The sequence below is a fragment of the Lepidochelys kempii genome, chromosome 22 (genome assembly GCF_965140265.1).
Source record: "Lepidochelys kempii isolate rLepKem1 chromosome 22, rLepKem1.hap2, whole genome shotgun sequence".
NCBI lineage: Eukaryota > Metazoa > Chordata > Testudines > Cheloniidae > Lepidochelys > Lepidochelys kempii.
In genome coordinates, this window is record NC_133277.1 from 18279685 (window position 1) to 18301285 (window position 21601).

The 21601-nt window shown below is 46.1% G+C and overlaps 1 protein-coding gene across 13 annotated transcripts in view; it reads left to right on the forward strand.

Moving 5' to 3' along the window:
- CEP164 (centrosomal protein 164) overlaps nucleotides 1-21601 on the forward strand; it is a 70657-nt gene that overhangs the window by 12685 nt on the left and 36371 nt on the right. For 6 of the 13 annotated variants that reach the window (XM_073321153.1, XM_073321154.1, XM_073321158.1 and 3 more), the window contains 9 exons: nucleotides 1178-1336; nucleotides 2779-2907; nucleotides 3766-3843; nucleotides 9706-10146; nucleotides 12785-12859; nucleotides 14156-14239; nucleotides 16383-16463; nucleotides 18189-18274; nucleotides 20032-20190. In XM_073321153.1, the coding sequence (XP_073177254.1) occupies nucleotides 1178-1336; nucleotides 2779-2907; nucleotides 3766-3843; nucleotides 9706-10146; nucleotides 12785-12859; nucleotides 14156-14239; nucleotides 16383-16463; nucleotides 18189-18274; nucleotides 20032-20190 (1292 nt within the window). The remainder of the gene's footprint in view (nucleotides 1-1177; nucleotides 1337-2778; nucleotides 2908-3765; nucleotides 3844-9705; nucleotides 10147-12784; nucleotides 12860-14155; nucleotides 14240-16382; nucleotides 16464-18188; nucleotides 18275-20031; nucleotides 20191-21601) is intronic. The other 7 variants (XM_073321155.1, XM_073321165.1, XM_073321159.1 and 4 more) reach the window with 5 other exon arrangements.

The window sequence follows — 21601 nt, forward strand, 5'->3', positions numbered from 1 at the left end:
AGTTTCTCACTCTAAAATGTTTTCAGTCCTTTAACAGTTTTCATGGCTCTTCTCTGACCCCTCTAACTAGGATGGAGGGAGGAATTATTCTCAAGGTTTTTGCTGTGCTGTAGATGGGAGTAGCTTCAGTAGAAATTATTAAGAGACCCTTGGTGAAGTTCTGCAGCAGAATTGCCTGCCACTGAACAATTGTACTTCTCAGCCAAAGTCATTGCTGCAGTCCCAGCTGCTTATTGCAGCTTCTGGACGGCAGGAGACTTCTTGCCATCCCAGTGAGACTGTCATGCCTTATTCTGCTTAAAGTAACAACAAGAAAATGATGACGGAACCCCCCCAGCCTCTCATGGGTAATTGGAGGGGGAAGCTGCACAGTTAGTCCAGGTCCTACACAATCAGTTTGTTGGGCTGCTGAGCTGTTATTACTTCATATGGGCATCCCTGCTCCCCCTCTTCCTGGCCAGCAGCTCGAAACTCAATAGTGAGGGCAAGGCTGGCATGGGAGGACCCAACTCAGGGAAGGGTTGTTTCAAGTAACAGCAAGAGTGTATTAATCCTTTTGGTTCGTTCTTATTTGAAAAGTCACAGATTGATATCTGGACAGTAATTCACCATAAACGTCACTTCTTTTTCTTTGCTGAGGAAACCGAATTTGTCAGCCGTGGTTTCTACTTCAGTTATTCAGTGCTGTGCAAAGCAGCAGAGGGGTACAAGATGGGAAATGCTGTCTGGCCTGATTTTATTAGAATAATGCAGAGATTCTGACCACCCTCCTAGGCATTCATATAATGTTGTTTGTGAATGTGCATCTATAAAGTTTGTGTATGCCAACATGGTTATATTGTATTTTATCTACTCCCTGATGTTTTGGTGGTGTTTTTCTGAACTTTGTGAATCAGACAAACTCCTGTCTGTTGTGAACTAAATAACTCTGTGTTCATATGGGTCCTGGGCTATATGCACAAGTGAATCCACCTGTTATTTCTCACACACCTGAGTGTTGGGTCTCATTAGCAGCTTTTGAGCAGAGGTAGTTTAAATGGTAGCAGGCAGTGTTTAGATAGGAGTGACTCTTTATTTTTGTAGTTTTATACTTGCAGACTGGAAATGATGCTTGCTCTCTTTCTCTTGATCCATCTCAATTGTGGTCAGATACTTACCTTGTCCTTGCATGCCCTAGTCTCCAGGTTCCCTGCTAGCACCTGTCCAAGCTCCCCTGGGGAGTCTTGCTCCTTTACGTGGTGTCGTGGATGGTCCAGCCAGTGCCCTCCGTGGCTCACTAAGCACCGGTGTGGAGAACTCCGGGGTACCCAGTCTGCTGCTCAGAGAAGGAACTCTGGTAACTCTCTTCCTCTTCACTGGAAGTTCAGTTTGGGATGTGTTTATTGCAATGCGCCAGGTTTTCAGGAACCTCCACAGACACACTAGAATGGTGTTTCAAAGGCAGTATCCCTGTCCCTCGTACATGGTTTTTATCCTGTCTTTGAAGCCATGCTTAAAAATGTGAAATGTGTTTCCTCCGTCTGCATTTTCTCCCCCTGCCCCAATGTCTGTACAGAACCTAGTCCAGAGTGGCCCTGATCCTGGGCCTGATGCTCTCCAGCCCACTGCAGTCAGAATGACGCTGCCGGAGCATAAGAGTTGCTCCTCTCTTTCCCCGCCTTCTAGCTATGGAAGCTCTTATGTTGGTGCCCATCATTCTAGTATTTGAGCCCCCATGTGTTAATTCTGCCAGGAAAGATGGAACACTCATTTGCTGTGATAATAGGATATCACAGGTGCCATCACACTAGTGGCTGAGCAGCTGTTCCCATCTGATGTTGAAATGAGCTGTTGGGCCTCAAGTCCAGTCATGAGGGGAAACGTTCACTTTGTAAAATGGCCGCTGGCCCCTCATTGGTCACCCCACAGAGAGGGGAAAGACTAAATGGGCTGCAGAGACTGAATTTCCTTTTGTTTTCCAGAGGAGGTCCCTCCAGCAGAAAGCTGAGACACTGGGCTTGTTTACAAGCCCAGTTACTGAGTGGTGGATCAGGGTGTGAATCTACAGTGTGCCAGCTTGCTGTGCAGGACCATCCCCTGTGGCTACTGCTGCAGCACACGGAAATCGTGGGGCACGACTTTCAGTGCACGGTAGCAATGTCCATCAGGGATGTTACTGAGTGGCAAGCTGGTAGGCTGTAGATGCACATGCTGGCTTGTCTTTCAATAACTTGCCACGTAGAGAAGCTCACACTAGTGGGGGTGGGAATGAGAAACTTTTGTTGCCATCGGTTTCTGTACTTGTTTGGTGGGTATAGAGATCTTGCATCCTCAGAGCTATCAATCTTACACCTTCTACCAGCAACAAATCCAGCTTAAAAAAGAAAAGCGGGAGGGGGAAGTCTGTTGCAAATCCAACTTGATGAATTTGTATTTTCTTGAGTGGGGAGATTTTGCATGTGTTTTTCTTTACAGTGAAAGCACCTTTGCTATAATGGAAAGTTTTGTGTAAAGCAGACGTCACCATCTCAGTAGTCGAGATATGTTTGCAATGATTCTCTGCAAAATAACTGTTTCAGAAGTCAAGTTAGCCTGCATAGTCCTTGATATTCCGACTGTTATGCTGCTGTGTGCTACTTAGCTGGTGAGAGAGTCCCTCTGCTAGGGATGGAATTGGGCTGCCATGCTTTGATATGCCTGAGTGGATGCCTGCGTCCTTTCCTGTTTGGCTTGCTCTGGTCTAACTACTCTTTCCCCCCCCACCCCCTTTTTTTTTTTGGTGTGTGTGTGACTTTGCAGCCTCCACAGACCCTTAAATCCACCGGCTGCACGAAGAGCTTGCTGGGATCCATGCATGAAGAAAAAGCCTCCTTCAATCTCCTAGCTCTAGATGAAGGGGAAAATGAAGAGGAAGAGAGTGAGAATCAGGTAGCAAGAGTGCTGAGAAACCTGTTAGATTCCTATGAGTGCCGTGTGTTGTTTTTGTGGGCTGTGCGTAGATCCCATAAGAGAATAGACACTGATAGTCCTTGCCTCAGGGGTTTTCAGCCCAGAATGTCCTGTGGTTCCAATGCTTCTGGGTTTAACTTAGGCTAAGTTTCTTGTCTTTTCCCCAGGGTAGCTAACCCTATTCTCGCTCTGGTTTGAACTGTTAGGTTTTTAAGAGGGTGAGTGCTACTGTCTGTAGGGGGTCTTGGCCATGGATGTGTCAGCTAGGGAAGTTTCCCTTCCAAGTGCATAGCTGTGCTCTCTTCTACTCCTAGATGTATAGAGGGTTTCAGTGTTTATTATGGACACGTTCACAATCTCTGTGGGCCTGATCCTGCCCCTTTGACCTCATTGGCAGCTTTGCCATTAAATTCATTGGGTACAAGATCCCAGGCATGTGGACTAGACTGAAATCTGTATGAGCACACTCATTTGTGAATTTATTGTGCTATTGGGAAATGGCAGTTCAGGATAGCAATATGGAAGAATCCTGCCAACCCAGCAGAGAGACCCCTTACCCAGGTGGCTGCCTGTGTGGAGCACCTGCTTGCCATGTGTAGCTGGTCATCACTCGCATTTGTAAAGAAGAATAATTCCAGAAGCGATACACTGCTAAGGAGGGTTTCTGAAATGTATCAGATGGTTCCATCATGTTGCTTTAACACATTGTCTTGCAGTTCTCCTGTCCCATTTCCACCAATTACTAAATTGTAGAATGTTCTCAAGCATGGCCTGAAATATGGCCAGTTGCAAAGATACAAACTCATGTGCAGTTGTTTTCCTTTTTTGAATATATAGAGTCCCCGTGGGACAGCGAGACTGCTCAAAAATCTGCACATGGATGTTAGCACCCTAGGAGGCGGCTTCGAGTATGAGGTAAGAAAGAGCATGTCCTTGGAATTGTCATGGGCATTTAGGAAAGAAATGGGTCACTTGAGATAGTAATGACTGGCTGGATATTCCCAGGTGAGGGTTTGCACGGAGAAATCAGAGCTTGGTTTTGGCCACTGTTGGGTCCAGCTGAACTCTTGGGGGCAACAGTTGGGGAGGCCGTGGAATTCATGCAGCTGGATACGGGTATCCCAGAGGTATCGTATAGTGGGAGAATATCTGAGGGCCAAGGACAGAACCATCTAGCCCCTTCTTGAGAGTTAAGGTTACTGCGAGAGTGGCGGTATTTGCATTGGGCAGGATTTCATTTAGTCTTTGCCTTTTCCAGTGGGTGAACAGAAGTAACATTCGCAAGTAAAATAACCAAATATGGAAATATGGCAACTATATTTCAGCGAGGTCTTCAGTTTTTTTTTTTTTCTTTTAAAAAAATACCACTCCAGCTTCATCATTCCTTTTGGCAAGTGTGTTCTGGTTCTATGGTTATGTGGAAGCTGAGAGGAATATTGGCACATGGCCACTTTCTTTAGTATAAACGTAGAACCTTGGTCACTGCTCCCTTTTCTGGTGCACTGTTGCCCTCAAATGTTGAGCATCGACAGTGATTTAAAAACATGTGTGGCCTTGAAGCATATATTTTTTTATTTTTCATGGGGTAGGGGTGCTCCTTGTCCATACATAATTAAGAGCAATCAGGGTTAGGATGACAAGGAAACAATGCTTTATGTGTTGAAAGCAGTTTGTAGTGATTTAGCCAGACTGTTTCTGTGGGCATTAATCCCTTCTCAATGCTTTAAAAATTCCACTCCAGCTTCTGTGAGGCAAATTAATTGATTTTAAAATGCAATGCAGTATTTTCATTATCCTTTTTCATGGCACATGAAAAGTAAGCTTTCAAATGCCTGCTGCGCTGGGCATAGTGTGCAAGACAGCTTGTGTTAAATTGGATGTGAATAGGAAGGACCCAAGCGGTCTTCATCTCCAGAACGACCAGAGGTCTGCTGGGGCCCAGTTCGTCACTGAAATGTTAATGTGGCTAGGAACAAAGAAAGCTTAGCATTCCACTGCCATGGCAGAGCTTTGGGATCTGTTATGAAATGGCAGTTGCCCCCCACAACCAGACTGCCTCTTAAGAGCTAGTAACCTAGATGGATGTTACCTTGAGTCCTGATGAGTTATTAATGTCCCACTGGAAATTACCATTCATGTTTAATGCCATAAGATGGCAGTAGGAAAACATGTTAGCCAACTCTCTCTCTGCATCCCAAGCCCTTCTCTCACTTCCTTTTGATTTTGTAATAAAGCTAAGGTCCATAAAACAGGCCCCACAAAGGAATGTGTGAGAAGTGATGGGATGAAGTGCTAAGCCAGTTTGCCTACAGAGCTGGTAAAAATTCACTCAGTGGATCAAAGACTGAGAATCCGTATTTGGAGACACTAGGTGATAGTTTTAGTGAAATGCAGTGGTGCGGTGATGCTTGCTGGGAAAGGAGACTGCAAAGAATGAAATGAACTGGTTGAAAAGAAGGAGAACTGAAAATAATTCATAGAAATCCCAAGGTGTTTTAAGGGGGGAGCTGGAAGCTGAGTAACTAAAACTGGGGAAGGGGAGTGGGAAATCAAACCAGTCAGACGTTGGAGAACTTGATTTGCTTTTCTTACATTTGTGCTCATGGAAACACTCTTTTTTCTGGGGTTTGGAAGGTAAGGAGGGTGAAGATGATGGGGTTTGAATTGTCATTGTTAAATATTCTCTGAACCGATCTTTGAGGGTAACTGTGGCAAAGATTATATTAACATGACTGGGAGTACAAGAGGACTTCAGGCTATCATGGGAGAGGCTTGAAGACTTCTGACTGCGGGTGACTGGAGAGAGAAAATTGTGCATGACATATCGTAGCAAATCATTCTGTACCTCTAGCAGTTCAGGGAGCTTTGGCGCTCTGCATTCCAAAAAGGTCTATCTGCAGGTAAACATTTGGCATCACATGGCATATCTATATGATGGAACATTAAAATGCAACAATATTTTAGCAGATGGAAATGTGTGAAAGGCGAGCCATCTCCATAAATAAATGCAGCACAGTACAGTGTGCTAATGTGTATTAAAGCAGAGACGTGTGCAGGAGGGAGTATTGTGTGTTCCAAGGAAGTCATGTGACATCCATAAATCATGGGCACAGTGTTGACTATCTTAAGGGTAAGAATAGATAAATTGTTCATTGCATTATTCTCTCCATTGTAGTGAAGAGCATGGTTAGCAACTTCTGTAACCACTAGCCTTCTCTTTGGGCCAGTGGAACAAGCCCCTGATGTAGCGAGAGCTTGGTAGAACAGTGAATTAATCAAACTGACCAGCAGTTTGAAAAGCAGAAGCAGTAAAACATGCTGAGCAGGTACAGTTTTTGACATTTGGGAATCCAGGGTGGAGGGGCTTCTCACTGTGTCTTACAAATCATAGAATATCAGGGTTGGAAGGGGCCTCAGGAGGTCATCTAGTCCAACCCCCTGCTCAAAGCAGGGCCAATCTCCAATTTTTGCCCCAGATCCCTAAATGGCCCCCTCAAGGATTGAACTCACAACTCTGGGTTTAGCAGGTCAGTGCTCAAACCACTGAGCTATCCCTTCCCCGCTTTGATTGGATCAGCTTCAGCCTTTAGCCAAAGGTGAAGCTTAGAGTAGCTAACTATGGCAATGAATTCATTTAGGATGACTGACCATGTATCCCCATTTGGGATTGTCTCAGTCATTGCCGTTTTGCTACCAGTGTAGCATCACATCCAGGATCTATCTCGGTAGAAGAGGCTTGGTAGAAGGTATTAAGTTAGACGGTCTCTCCTGGCAGTCACCTTGATAATCTGTTGCTGTCACTCAGAACGCTGTGAAAGTCTCAGGTGAAGTGGGTGATTTAAATGCAGCCAACACTCTGGACTCTCTTCTTGGCTTGCATGTACACTATCTGTTTGTTGTAAAGTATCAAAATCAGTCCAGCTAGTTTTTAGGAGAGAGGGGACGTATCTCCAGGTTTTGAATACTACTAGACCTCTGTTTTTTTTCTGGAAATGTAATTTCTCTTGCATTTAAATGGTATCAGTAAGAGAGATGTAAGCTGTGAAACTCCTTTTTGGGGACTGTATGTTGGCACTGTGTGGTGTGCGGGGAGAAAGTAAATGAAATGCCTCTTGCACCCCCAGTTCAGAGGGGTGGCAGCTGATACGTGGTGTTCTGCTCATCAGGGCAGCTGCAGAGCAGAGGAAGACAATTGTGGTACTCGGTTAGCCAGTGTTGCAGAACCTGGGCTCCAGCACCTAAGGAGTTCTGAAGATGAAGCTGGAAGTCTGAGAGAGGTGACAGTGGATCTCTGCTTTCACTGGCTTGCAGGATGTCTCTGAAGCTTTGCATGGTGTAGAAAACAGTCACCTGCTAGTGCTGCAATAAAGCATCAGATTGTTGTTGTTCTATTCTGGTGATTAAAATGTTGCATGGAAAAGATTTATCAACCTGAACTGCAAATGGGAAAGCTTTCCAGGCTAACATTGCAGATCCTACACTGCTTTGTGTGCTTGTCTTCCCAGGAACAATCCAAACTTGAGAGTCTGGCTTCAAACAACAAAAGCCAAAGAGCTCACATTTTAGAAGATTTTTGTATGTCATATGTATGGGGTTTTTTTGAGCTAAATTCCCAGCATTATGACCTTTTGTGTTAAACTTGTTTAAATACCAACAAACAAGCAGCATCGCTGCATTGTTTTTCATGGGGAGTAGCAATTCAGCTTTAGTGACTGCTGCTTGTGGTGGTCATTCGTTTCTGTGCATCATGGATTACTCTATGAAATCCAATCCCAATGGTATTGGTGTGTTTGCTCCAGATTTATGCTGAACATTGGGGCATTCAATTTACTTGATAGGCAGGAATTTCTCGTCATTCAGAGTGTCAGTCAGTTGCAGGTAAAGTATCTTACAGCTTGTGGGAAGACCCGCTAGAGCCAGTTACTACCTGACTGACTTGAGATAGCACCAAAATGCCTGGTAGAATTTGCTCTACCCGTGCAAAATGGGAGATTTTGCATCTCTGCTCGTGTGTAATTTGCATGGTTCACTATTTTATAGAACAGCATGTAGTGATAATTCAGATATAGCATTCAAAAACTAGGCTTCCCTATGTCTGTTCTTACAACCCTTCTGAACCATTCCAGTGTGTCATGTAAACTTGCTTAAAGAGAAGTCTCTTATGCCCATGACCTGTAGACACTCCAGTGAATGTAGAGGAGAGTTGTTTGTGTTCATCAAAGGGAAGAATATACCCGTTTTAGCTTGGTTTTGTTCTAGGAATGGAGAAGGGTCATGTTGGGTATGTACTCTACTGCACAGTAAAATACCCTGTGAAATTAGAATGGAAAGGGGCGACCATCGCTAGGCATTCTTAAAAGTTAAGTATCTTGGCTGTTTAGTGGTGAAACAAACAAATTCCAAAATGGACTCACTCATATGATACATCAATCAGTGGCCAATCTCTGCCGAGACAGTAACATCCAGGAATGAGAGAAACTTACTCAGGACTGGGAATCATATGAGGTCATGTCCGGGAAACATGAAAATATAAAATTCTTCTCGCATGTCAAATAAATGCATCCCTTTGAAAAGCCCTGTAGAGGTGACCCATGCTAATGGTGCATTTGTAAGCCTGTGTTAACGGGCCTGAACTGAAGTAGGTTCAAGTTTTCATTTTATCACTTGGCAAATTGCCGGTGACACTCTAAAATACAGTTATGATGCAGTGTTTGGGGAGAATATCCAGTGATTTGATTTCTTTCTTTGCTCTCCCCAACTCAGCTAATAAATCTCCTGAGTCCTGCTGAATTCCCGCATCTGAATGGCAGCCTGCTAGGCATCCTTTCAGTGTCTTGGCATTCTGGGCTTCAGAGTGACACTGTTCCAGCAACACCGTGGTAAAAATACCTAGATAAAATATGCCGTTTGTGTACAGTACAAACTGTACAAAGTCTTTAGCTAAAGCCTTCGACAAGTCACCACAGCATTAATAAAACAGTGAGAAGCTAAGAACTGTCAGTGACTCGGTTTGCATTCTGATGAGGGAACCTTTCCCAGCTTTCTCCTGGTGGTTGTACTTTTTGCTGTGAGTTTCCTGAGCTGCCTGGCTGCCATGAGATGCTGCTGAAGCTTTGGGTGACTAAGCTTGTTCAGATCATGTTTTCCAAGTCTAATATGTCCTGTTCATTGGACCTTAGGCTAGACTAGCTCCTTTGCTCTCATCAGTATCCCTTTGCCAGTTTTATTCTCATTCTGGGCCTGAAGATTGTGGGTTAGAATCCTCTATCTGTTCTTGGCCCAGTGCTGAAGGTAGACAATGCAGTGGGCATATCCTGTTTACCTGGCCTAGGTGACGGCTCCAGGCAGAAGTTAAAAAAAGCAATAACACTCTTTCTTTCAAACTACCTTCTCTTACTAAACAGATTGCAATGTCTAGAGCTGTGTGAGAGTGCTAGTGAGGGGCATGTAATGATTAACGTGCTGGCCTCTGGTCCCTGCAGCATCAGACGCTAACTCGCACACCTTGGGATCCCTAGGGTATGAAAGCAGAATTCCAGCAAAACAAATCCTCCCCCCCTCAGAGACGAGGACACTCCTCACAATGAGGTTCCTTTTCTCAAAGAGTGGGATAAATTTAAACAAATTCAAACTGGCCTTGCCGAAGTCACCCAAAGCTTTGTGATTCCTTGTCCTCTGTAGGAGAATATAGACCCACTTTGGTACAAAGGATCCTCCCAAAGAAGGGGCAAAGCATGAGCGCTATGTAGCTCTAATTGTGTTTAATTTGCTGCCTAGAAGGAGTCCTTGAAAGTGAGTTACCCTGAAGAAAGTCAAGAGTTTCCTTGGGATTCTGATGGTGTGCGCCCTCCAACTCTGGATGAACTGCTTAACAGAGATGCTGACAGCAGCCTGTATGGCCTGAACAAAGAGGAGTCCAATGGGAAACCCATGGGGAATGAACTGTTAGAAAAGGAAGATACTGATGTAGAAGATGTGATTTCTGTAGCTTACAAACAATCAGGAACTCCAGGAGAAAGGACAGCGGTGGGGACAGATGTGGTCAGCAGTCAAGGGCATCCCGTAGCTGCGTCTCCAGATGTTAGAGCTGCTGAGACAGATCAGATGGAAAGTGTGGCTGTCACCATTGACACCATGTCTGTCAATGAAAAGACTGTAAATGGAATGAGGGAAGAAGCAACTGATCTGAAAACCGACAGCAAGCTGGACGCTGGGAAAGTAAGAAATCTGCCGGCATGGGCAGGGCTTGTTGTGAGAACTGCTGCCTGCAGCTTCTACCGCTTTGTAAGGCCCTCATTTAGGAGAGCACTTTAAGCATGTGCTTAAATCCCATTGACTGCAATAGGACGTGACATGGACTTAAAGTGAAGCATGTGTGTAAGGCTTTCCTAGTAGTAATGCATTCCTGAATTGGGGGGCAAGTGCTCTACAAATTCCCAGTTTTGTCTCTAGAAAATCCCTTGTTTAATGCACATAAGAAGTGCTGTCCAGAGCATCCAGAAGGCACAGACGCTGAACTGGGATACACATTTCAAATCTTAGAAGAGAAATAAGACTCGGGTTTCAGTGCTGCCATTTACAGCAACCTAGTAGCTTTCTTTGACAGGGGAACAAGCCTTGTGGAGAGAGGGGAAGCGGTAGATGTGGTATATCTTGACTTTTAGTATGGTTTTTGATACTGTCTCTCATGACCTTCTCATAAACTAGGGAAATACAACCTAGATGGAGCTACTATAAGGTGGGTGCATAACTGATTGGAAAACCATTCCCAAAGAGTAGTTATCAGTGGTTCACAGTCAAGCTGGAAGGGCATATCGATAGGGTCCCACAGGGATCAGTTCTGGGTCCGGTTCTGTTCAATATCTTTATCAGTGATTTAGATAATGGCATAGAGAATACACTTACAAAGTTTGTGGATGGATACCAAGCTGGGAGGAGTTGCAATGCTTTGGAGCACAGGATTAAAATTTAAAATGATCTGGACAAACTGAAGAAATGGTCTGAAGTAAATAGGATGAAATTCAATAAGGACAAATGCTAAGTATCCACTTAGGAAGTAACAATCAGTTGCACACATATAAAATGGGAAATGACTGCCTAGGAAGGAGTACTGTGGAAAGGGATCTTGGGGTCATAGTGGATCATAAGCTAAACATGAGTCTACAACGTAACACTGTTGCAAAAAAAGCAAACAGTCTGGTTGCATTAGCAGGAGTGTTGTTAGCAAGACACACGAAATAATTCTTCTGCTCTGGTCTGCGCTGATGAGGCCTCAACTGGAGTATTGTGTCCGGTTCTGGACACCACATTTCAGGCAAGATGTGGACAAATTGGAGAAAGTCCAGAGAAGAGCAACAAAAATGATTAAAGGTCTAGAAAACATGACCTATGAGGGAAGATTGAAAAAACTGGGTTTGTTTAGTCTGGAAAAGAGTAAACTGGGGCGGGGGGATGGACATAAAAGGTTGTTACAAGGAGGAGGGAGAAAAACTGTTCACTGAAGAAGGAGAAGAAACAATGGGCTTAAATTGTAGCAAGGGAGGTTTAGGTTGGACATCAGGAAAAACTTCCTAACTGTTAGGGTGGTTAAGCACTGGAATAAATTGCCTAAGGAGGTTGTGGAATCCTCCATCGTTGGAGGTTTTTCAGAGCAGGTTAGACAAACATCTGTCAGGGATGGTCTAGATAGTACTTAATCCTGCCCTGAGTGCAGGAGACTGGATTAGATGGCCTCTCGAGGTCCCTCCCAGTCCTACAATTCTATCATTTTACGTTCACACCATGCCCGGCTGTCAGTGGTTTCTCTTGGCTTGTTTAGAGATGGGGCAAATGTGTAAAATGAGTTACCGGTTCTGATATTTACAGGAAGGAATATGAAAGTGAGTCATCCGAGGAAGGATGCTGAAGAGAGGGTGTGAGGCTAGAGGGGACCAAGCCTCTGGGGTTTGGTTCCAGATGTGGATTGACTCTGCAGAATGTGATCCCTTCCGGTACGCATGTCACGTTTCCCACCATTCTTCCATTGAGACCCCAGAAAGCAGCCAAGCCAATAAGCAAGGTGTTTTACAATGCAGTCTCGGTGAGAGTCATAGCCTGAAGTGTTCCCATTCCAGCAGGGCGTGTTAACTCTCTGCCCCTTGGAGCTGGGTCCAAACAGATGCACAGTGTCCAGTCCATAGACAGCATATCCCAAAAGGCCAATTCCTCCCCAGTCTGGCTCAGGTTCATAAAGTTAAGCATGTGTTTAAGTTTTGCAGGACTGGGGCATAGGGCACGTTCCTGTACACTCTTACCTCCAGGAGTTGAACTTGCTGCTGAGCATAGCCCTTTTAAAGACCGTACGCTGCTCATGGTGGTAGATGCTATAGTTGTATGTTCCAGGCATTCAGGGCAGCGTGAGATCTGGAGTGGGAGAAATAGCGAAGCTAGGTGCAAGGCTTGAGTTGGGAGCCAGAGCAGCAGGCTGGACTTGGGGAGGGAATAATGGTCAGAATTGGCAGTGGTTGGAGTTCTGAAGAGCTTTGTAGAAGAAGTGGGGGAGCGTAAGCACTGTACGAACGCCATTCATCAGGGGATGCCCAAATGTTGTGGAGACCATCTGAAGAGCACTTCTTTACCCTCTCCAGCCCCTCCTCCTTCCAAAAGCCCTTTCTCTCTGCAAAGTGGCGTCTTGTGCTTGTCTGTGGGTCACACCCTTAGAAATGCCTTTCGTGTAGCGTCTAAGAAACTTGGGTGCGTCTCTGTGGTATGTACAGATTGGATTTGTTTTTCTAGTACCTGTAGGTCTGCTTTATGTTGGAAATGGCCATGTATACACACACTGTAATGTAACAGCATCAATTTTGGATTTTTAAAGGAGTCCGAGGCCAGTGAGCACATGAAAGAATTGCAGGTTTCTGACCGTTCGGATCATGAGCTGCTTCGTCTGACGGTGAGTCCTTGGGCATCGACCTTGTGTTCCTCTATGAGCACTCAGCAAATGAGTCCTCAGGCCTCCTGCAGTCCCCTATCCCTGTCTCCCCACTGCTGGGAAAGAACTTCACAGCGTGGCCCAAACCAACACAATATTTTGCACTTGCTTAGGCTTGCTTCCAGGAGTCTCCAAACACTTTTTAAAGGCTTGGTTCAGTATAACTCCATTTCACTGCTGGGGAAACCCAGACCCCAAGAGCTGAAGTGTCTGGACTGAGGTCCTGCTGTGAGTCAGTGGTAGAGTTGGGAAGGGAACCCAGCTCTGACTCTGGGGATATCCAGAGCTGTGAGCCAATGTGTTACCCCTCTGCATCTGTATGCACGAGCTTTGCTGGAGATTGGACTGTGTATCCACTCCCTGCCTCACCAGTCTGTCTGCCTCACCAGCAAACTCCTCTACGCTCTTCCAGCGCAAACCTCGCCTGGCAGGTAGCAGTCAACGAACTCCAGCCCCCGAGCTCCTCAGAGACAGTTCTCTTTGACACACAGACTCTGTCACCGTTCGTTCACAGAGGATATTAAGTTTGCTGCTCTGTTAAAGCATCGTTATATTGCATCTTATTAACTTAACTGGGGTATACACCCCTCCCTTAAAGCACAGCACTGAGTTGGTTTATAGCAAAAGTAACATGAGTTCATGAACAAAAGGACATAGGTTAAGTGATCTCAATTAGTGGGATAAAGGTAGAAATGGTTATAAACAATTAAAAGTGAAAAAAAGAAGACTAAAACTTAATCTAGCAAGACTACATTCGTTGTTCAAGATGTTTTCTCTCACCTACAGTCTGTTTTCCAGATTTTACTGGCCAGGATCCATCACAGAGCTCAGACTGCTTAAAATCAGAATGGCCAAACTGGGTCAGACCAATAGTCCACCTAGCTCAGTATCCTGTCAGCCAGCAGTGGCCAGTGCCAGGTGCTTTAAAGGGAATGAACAGAACAAGGCAATTATCAAGTGACTCATCCCCCATTGTCCAGTCCCAGCATCTGGCAGTCAGCGGTTTAGAGACACTTAGAGCTTGGGGTTGCATCCCTGACCATCTTGGCTAATAGGTCGATCAATGGCTATCTCTTGTTTTCTCTACACCATCCTTGCTGTTCAAATCTCGAATGTTCGGAGCAACTCGCTCTCACTGTGCAGAGGTGGGAAGGATATCCCTGGCTGTGGTAGGTCTGTGCTCTGACTCTTGGGGATCTCTGTTAGAACCTATGTACCCACCTGAAACCAGCTCCTTCTCCTTTTATTTTCTTTTAGGACTTTGGTTTCCAGAGTCAGATCTCTGAGCAGGTCCTGGATATGTGTATTCTTTCTGCTGCTCTGGACAGCCCCAAGGTTGAGGTGAGTGGTGGCCGTGCGGTCAGCGATGGAGCTGTGGACGGGGGATAATGTAACGCTGGCACGTGCTCTGAGCTTCTCATATGAGGCTGTCTGAAGGGAAACAGAAGTGCAGTGTGGAGGCCATACAGTGAATAGTGGCAGAGCTGGGCTTAGAACCATGATCTGCTTGAGCCCTAGTGCGGTGCCCTGTCCATGCTGAATGCAAACCACAGCTAAATGCAGAGGCAGCTGCAATATGTTCCTTAGCTGGAAAGCTGGTTCCCATTTAGAGCCAGCATAGACATACATCGTAGTGTCTGTGTATGGGCATGTTGCCTGTCCTTGGGTCCCTCTTTCTCTGGTGATTGCTGGTGGGATGGTGAGTGTATTTTATATTTTCCTGCTGTGTGTGTGTTTCTCTCTTTCTTCCTTCCTTCCTTCTAAGTGGATGGGTGGGATTTGGATAATGGAAAACAATGGCAGGGAAAAAAATAAACAAATGTTCCAAGAAAACCAGAGGCTGACTTGCTCGGACAGATGTCAGTACGAAGAGGCTCCGGCATCTTACGTTTTTTGTGTGTGTGGCCTAATTTGTTGGGAAAATGAGACCCTCTCTCTGGGTCAATGTGGCATGTGAACAGAGGTGTGTGTGTTTGTGGTGTGGCGAGTGTGTGCAGTTACCACATCCAGGAAGTGACTGACTGAGCCCAATTCTGGTTGAAGGAGGCTTTTGGGCCTCTGGAGGTTTTATCTGTCTCTCTCTAGTTTGTTACCCAACCAATTTTTCAGCCCCCACAAGCCAGTTTTACCTTCCCCACCGTACGAGGTAAGCTTGGCAGTGCATCAGCTGAAGGAATGTGTTGCACTGTGTGTCAGTAAGCATTGGGTCGGGGCTCCAGCTGGGGTTTACTCAGCCTTGATCTGATTTGTAAGTGAGTCGATCAGCCGAGTGGGAGACACCCCAAGTGATAAACTTGCCACCTGTCTGGCAGAGAGTAGAAATCCAAGTTTGCTTAGGTGGCGTTTGGAGAATACACCTGTCCTCTTGTGCCTAATAATGAAGATAATCGGGTGTGAAAGGAAAAGAAAATATGTGCCTGCTGTATATTTTCCCCTCTCCTTTTTGCTACGGCATAAGTATCATGCATACAAATTCCTCGTTGAATCAGACACATTTTGAGTTTATTACAGCCTTGTCTCTAGGAAAGAGAGGTGGGTTTGAAATGGTGCCCCCTGCAGAACTGCAGCTGCTCCTTTGTGTCGAAAGAGGATGTTTTCAAATGACACTTCTGGTTGCTTAGAATGTGTTTATTTCTACACAAGGGGCCTGCTTTTGCTTTGGCAAAATATCCTGTTTCTTTAAATAAAATTGTCCGTGTGACAGCTGAGCGGCCAGTGTTAGGGTTTGCGTTTCTCAGTGCGTACCCTGTGTCGGGATCTGCAGTAGACGAGCCCAATGGCTCAGCAGAGGCCATGTTGTTTGTTGTCTAGAGTAAGGGACTGGGCTCCCGCACTCACGATGAATAAGGCACTGCACTCTCCCCACCCTGCCCCCGAATCTTCCTTTTATACATGGGGCAAACACCTGCCTGGAGGGAGGGTAGAATGCTCTGGGGTTTGCCAAGGGCTTTGAGATCTCCGATGAAGATTTTGTATAGACTGGAAATATTTTTTCTGGCCCCTCTTTAGGGCTGGAAGGGAGGGGATTTCTCCTCTGCAGGTTGATGGTGATGATTTTCATTTGACTTCGAGAACAACATTATTCATATCGGTCTGATCTATACTAGCATTTTCCCTCCTGGTGTTCCCTTTATTGCTACGCCAGGCTCAGCTCCAGCAGCCACAGCCGCAGCCATGTTAACCCTTTGCTATCTAGACTGGCTCTGAGCAGGCTTAGAGGACACAGTGTTTAAGTTGCTGACATTTGGCTCCATCAGTGAAGCTGCCTCAATGGTAGCAATAGTGGTAAAAGGCTAATAAAGAAACAGGCACAGGGCCTGGTCTGATTGTCTTCAAAGTCGATGGGAATCTTGCCGTCTTTGGGTTTTGATCATGCCCTTAGAAAGGAATTGGGTTAGATTTACCCCTTGGAGAACAGTTTGTCATTTCTCCTCCCCTTCCATCTCACCCTCAATGTTGTGTTTCATCCTGAGCGGTTTCGCAGATCTGCGTCCCAGCAGAACAGGAGACCAGACGAATAATACCACTTCACTCTCCTCCAGGATCTCCACTGGACGGTACTGAGGTATGGGGAGGGGAAGGGACTTGCCCAAGGTCACACAGTGAGTCAGTGGCAAAATCTGGATTTAAACCCTAAGTCTCCTGACTCCCAGCCCCCAGCTCAATCCACTAGCCCAAAGCCGTCCCTGGGGCTAGAACTCTGATGCCCTGCGGAAGACACAGGCTAACCCCAGCTTTTAAAAATGAACCGAAGCAATTCCTTTAATTGCAGTGTCAAGGGGTGCAGGTTGCTCCAGTTGGAGAGAAAGAGACCAAGTGAGAGCCAGGTGGCAGCTATAAGTGTAGACTCCCCACCAATTACTCTAGTAGGGGAATGAGATCTTTCTATAAATAAAAATAGCCATTTGTGCTTTCAAAGGTGACAGTAATGGATCCCATCTGAAGCCAGGGGATGTTTGCTGAGGTACCTGGTTTTTGGGACCTGAAGCCATTAATTGCACCAGGCAGGAGAGAGGGCATGAGCGGGAGCTGCCTGGGAGAGGTCTGACTGGTTGACGTGATGAGAAGTGACAGCACTAGGAGGGAATCCTTCTGCTCTTTGCTTTGCTAGAAATTTGCATAAATCATTGCTATTTATAATTTCATTTTTTTTAAAACGTTGGCCCTGCCCCTTGGTGCACTTCCATATGGCAAAGTCACCGCCTCAGCTCCCGAGCACTCAGCCACCAATGAGTGTGCGGGAGCCTCCGATCAAGAGATGGGCTGTTAACACTTTCCCTCCCAGAGAGGCACTCCCCTCACAGGAGCAACAGCTGGATTGCAGGGAGGCCTTGGGTCCAGGACATGTAGGCTTTAACGGGCCTTGCCTTGCCTTGCCTTGCCCTCCCTGGGTGGAGGGGGAGGCTGTTTATGATGCCTTAGCCTTGTTCTCATCTGTTGGCCTCATTGCATTGGCTCTTTATCTGAGACTGAGTTGTCTGCTTCTCACTCCCCTTATGTTCCTAGGCACCTTTTAAACTTGCAGGCTCACTGGTTTCCTCTCTCCCCTGCTAGAAGATCCCCACTTTCCTTGGGCAATTGTGCAAGGCTGTTTCGTGAACCAGGCAGCAGCAGTCACTCCAAGTGGATGCTAGCGAAAGAGTCTTCCTACCCCAGAGTCCCAAGGGTGTTGCCTGCGAGAGGGCAATTTGTCTCCATGTGGTGGGGTCTGACTCCACCTGTACGCACCTGAGTCTGGCCCCTCATGATCTGATGCTATCCTGGAGAGAAGCCATGATGTAGGACTGAGTCAGGAGTAAAGGTCTGCTCCCAGCTCAGCCACTGACTCCTGCTGTGAATTTGGCCTCATTTCTGCATCTCTGTTTTCCTTCCTGTAAAACTGGGCTCGGGACTCAAGCCAACATTTTCAAAAGTGGCAAGTGGTTCTGGTGCCCGACCTGACTTTCCAAGGTGCTGAGCCCCGGCTCTCTGAAAACCTTTTCAGATGTGTCAACTTGGCCCCCAAAATCACTAGACAGTTCAAAGCATCTTGCAAGGGTGCTGTCAGGTTTATTAGTGTTTGTTTATAAAGCTCTTTGAGGTCTTTCATGCCCCAGAGAAGGACAGAGCATTTTGATTTTAGCGATTGCTTGGACTGTTTTCTGAGGGCCAGTTTGTTTGCTGCTTCAGTGTGGTGCTCAGCTACAGGGACAAAGCAGCACAGGCTTCCCTCATCTCTTCTGCAGAGCGACTGTAAATTCTCAAGAGTAATGGAGTCTGCAAACCCCACATCGTTTGCTTTTACCTGCAGGCCCAGGAGCTGGGAGAAGAGGAAAAGGACCCAAGCAAAGCCAGTTTAGAAGAAGAGCAAAGCAAAAGAACCAAAGCTGCTGAGAGGTATGGTATAAACAGGCCAGTACTACAAACGATGGATGTGGAGGTCGAGATCCCCACTGCTCTCCTATCCAGCCTATACCTGAGGCTATTGTAGTGTGATCATTGCAACCCCTGCAGGAATCCCCCTGTTAAACACTCCAGGGTTTCTACAGCTTATCTTAAGATTTTTCACTTTCTTCTCTTCTCTTTTCCCTCTCCCCTGCTGTCTCGGCAGGTTCAGTGGTGCTTCAGGCCTCTGGCTGGGTAGGCAAGCAAATGATGTACTTTCATCTCCCTGAAAATTCCACCAGAGAGAGAGAGTCAGCTTCTTGTTTCCCTTAAGGCTATTTGGCTTTTCTCTGAGGCTAGAAAACTTTTCTTTTTTTCTGTGTTGCTGACCTGGGTGAATATAGCTAACATTTTTGCAGTCCTATCAGGATGCTTTGGACTAGTTCAAATCTCCTGTTGTGGCTCCTGGCATTTAACTATGGGAGTCTCAGTCACTACATATCATTTATATCATCAGATTATTCAGGGCCTGAAGCAGCCCCTCCCATATACTGGGCCTGTTGGAATATCAGTACTGTGTAGCTAGCTTATCAGTGGCTAAATGCTCTTCAGTGACAGCCCGGCTCCCTGTAATGACAAAGGGTGAATCCAGCCCCGACCTAAGTGGGACCAACTCCATTTATTTCCATGAGGGTACATTTCTACAGCAGGCAGAATGGATCCAGTATCCATATTAGACTATTCTGTGTCATGGTCTGTTGAAGTTTTAATTCTGGAGAGCAACATTTACTATCCCAGGAACAATTTGGGCATCCTAACACTTAGTTATTGCAGGGACTAGAAGATCTGTTTGCTTGTTTTCTATTTGTGGTGACAAGTTTAAAAATACAGAAATGTTCTGACCAAAGCAGCTCAGTCTTCCCGCAAGTCTCTGCTGGGAGCTGAAGAATGTTTTGTTTGTAAGAAACCTAATTTCCATGTGTAGTTTCAAAGTATTCTGGTGTGTTGGGCATTTAGGAACCATGGTCCTGTGCCCTAGTGCCAAAGATGGCCCTGTTCCAAAAAGGCTGATGGAGAGACTGATCTGCAGTAGTCCTTATGACCCGCCGTAGACACTGGCGAACCCAGTGAACTTGTGCTCTGAGATCCTGCTCATATGAAGGCTCCCTGAAAATACATCCTCTGTGCAGCAAACATCTTATCTCTCTATACCTGCTTCCCAGAGCTGTGTGTTCACTCTCTTCATTCCTCCTCTCTGCTGGTAAAGCTGCTTTGTACTTGTCTGGTGTCTCTTGTCTTTCTGCCTCTAAGATGCTGTAGGACTGTAGATATGGGCATGCCTGCCAGTATTTCCAGCTGTAGTTCAGATACAGTATAGATGTTGCAAATGGAATTGGTTTGTCTTCAAATATGCTTTGGGAAATTCTCCAAGGACTTGGAAAAGAAGGGAAATTTTCCTTGGAAGGGATACAGCATTTAGAGATTGACAGACTTTCACTTATACCCCCAGCCACCTATTAGTCTTTCAGTGCTTCCAACTCCTACGCTGGTTTGGATGATGGAAGGGAGCTGTTGTTTTGCCCTTAGGCAACAACAGTGTTGGACTAACTAACTGGTACCCTTGTCAGGTATGCAGTGGTGTTGCAGATGTGTGCATCCCTCACTCTGGCTTTGCATCCTGGTCTCCCTCCATCCTGTTGAAATGGAGCAAGCAGTGGAGTCCACTTTTCACTAATCTGTTATTCTGTTACCTTTTTACTGCTGCATAGTGAGAGGGACCAGCGCCCCTTCAGTGCTTGCGAAATGGCCGAAGAGAAGTGTTTGAGTTTAAAGAACGCCAGCCAGCAAGAGACTGCTGCCCTGGAGCAAAAGGAGGGATCGCTGGATAGTCTGACCAATCCGGAAGAGCCTGCAGCCCCTCACCAGGCGTAAGGGCTCGCATTAAATTCCTCTGGCACTCTGAGCAGGAGAGTTCTTGCCTTCTTGTATGCGGTTCTCGTATGTGACCCTGGCTGAATTTGAAGATGTGGCTTGGTGCTTTCAGTTGAGATTCTCAGTTGGCACTGGGAGAATGAGTTTAAAAACAAGAGCACTTCAGTGTGCAGCTCCTAAGTGCACATGTTCCTAAGGCGCTGTTTTGCTGCCAGTCCTGCAACCAATAGCCCAATGTGTCAATTGTCTGTATTAGGGAAAATGAGGTAGCTGCTGTTCTTGCCCAGCCATTGGGCCTTAGAGTCCAGGCTTCATGATCTAATTACTGAGAGGTAGAAAATTCAGATGAGGAGTTAGATCATCAGGTTCATTCCTAGGCAGTGCAGAAATGACTGAAGCAAGATTTGCTCACTTCCTGCTTGAAAGAGAGCACTTCAGCATCTCTGTGTGGTTAGAAAGGCCAACCATGCCTGTCTAGTTTTATGCCAGAGAGCTGATTCCTCAAAGTATAATTGCTGAGCACTACCGAGACCAGAGCCACAAGTATCAAATGCATTTAACTGCCATCCGTGAACAGCGGACTACATCTTGGCTTGTGTTATCTGGTGAGATCACAGCCCAGCTGATAGAACTAGAGTCCCCAGTAAAGGCCAGTGGCTTATCACTTACTAAACTGGTGGCCTTTGCAGTCAGATACCTGCAGTCCTACCACAGCAACAGATCTTGGTGGAAACAATCTTGCAGATTTTTGTGCCTGTACTGAAAAAAACACCAGGTGTAGCTGGGCAGAACTGGTGGTGCCCTCACAGGGTACATGCAACTTCGAGACAATCTGTGGTCACTGGCAGGGAAGTGTGAGGGTGTCCCAGTGCAGTGTCCAGGAAAATACCTGCCTTGAAAAACAGGGAACAGTTTGTGTAAATGCTTTTTAAAAAAAGAAAATGGAGGTGGGGAAGGGGGGAAATAATGACCAGGAGCTTGGAGAGCTGTCCAGCTCAGGACGATGAGCAGCACCTGTTTTCTTTGGGCATTGTTACATGTAGCGTTGACATGGGCAATGCACTGGGAGGTGGTACGGCGGTATGAGGAGTGCATGATTTATCTATAGCCCCAAGGGCCCGCCCCTACGCGGCTCGCTTTCTCTGTAGTGACTGCACCCTTTTTCTGGTGCTACGGACATCGCTGAATTCCCTGTTCCCCGGCAGCCTCTGCCTCAGTTCAGCGGTGTCGGAGTGTACAAAGGCCTGCAGCTTTCCATCTCACCACCTGGGAAGCAGAATTTTATTTTTTACCGAGACCAGTGCAGTTTTTTTTTTTTCCCCTTGAGCCTCTTTCAGGCCTCATAACTTTGCTGCCTTTTGAAAAAGCTGAATTAAAAACAGATTGGTTTCTGTTGAATTTTTGGAG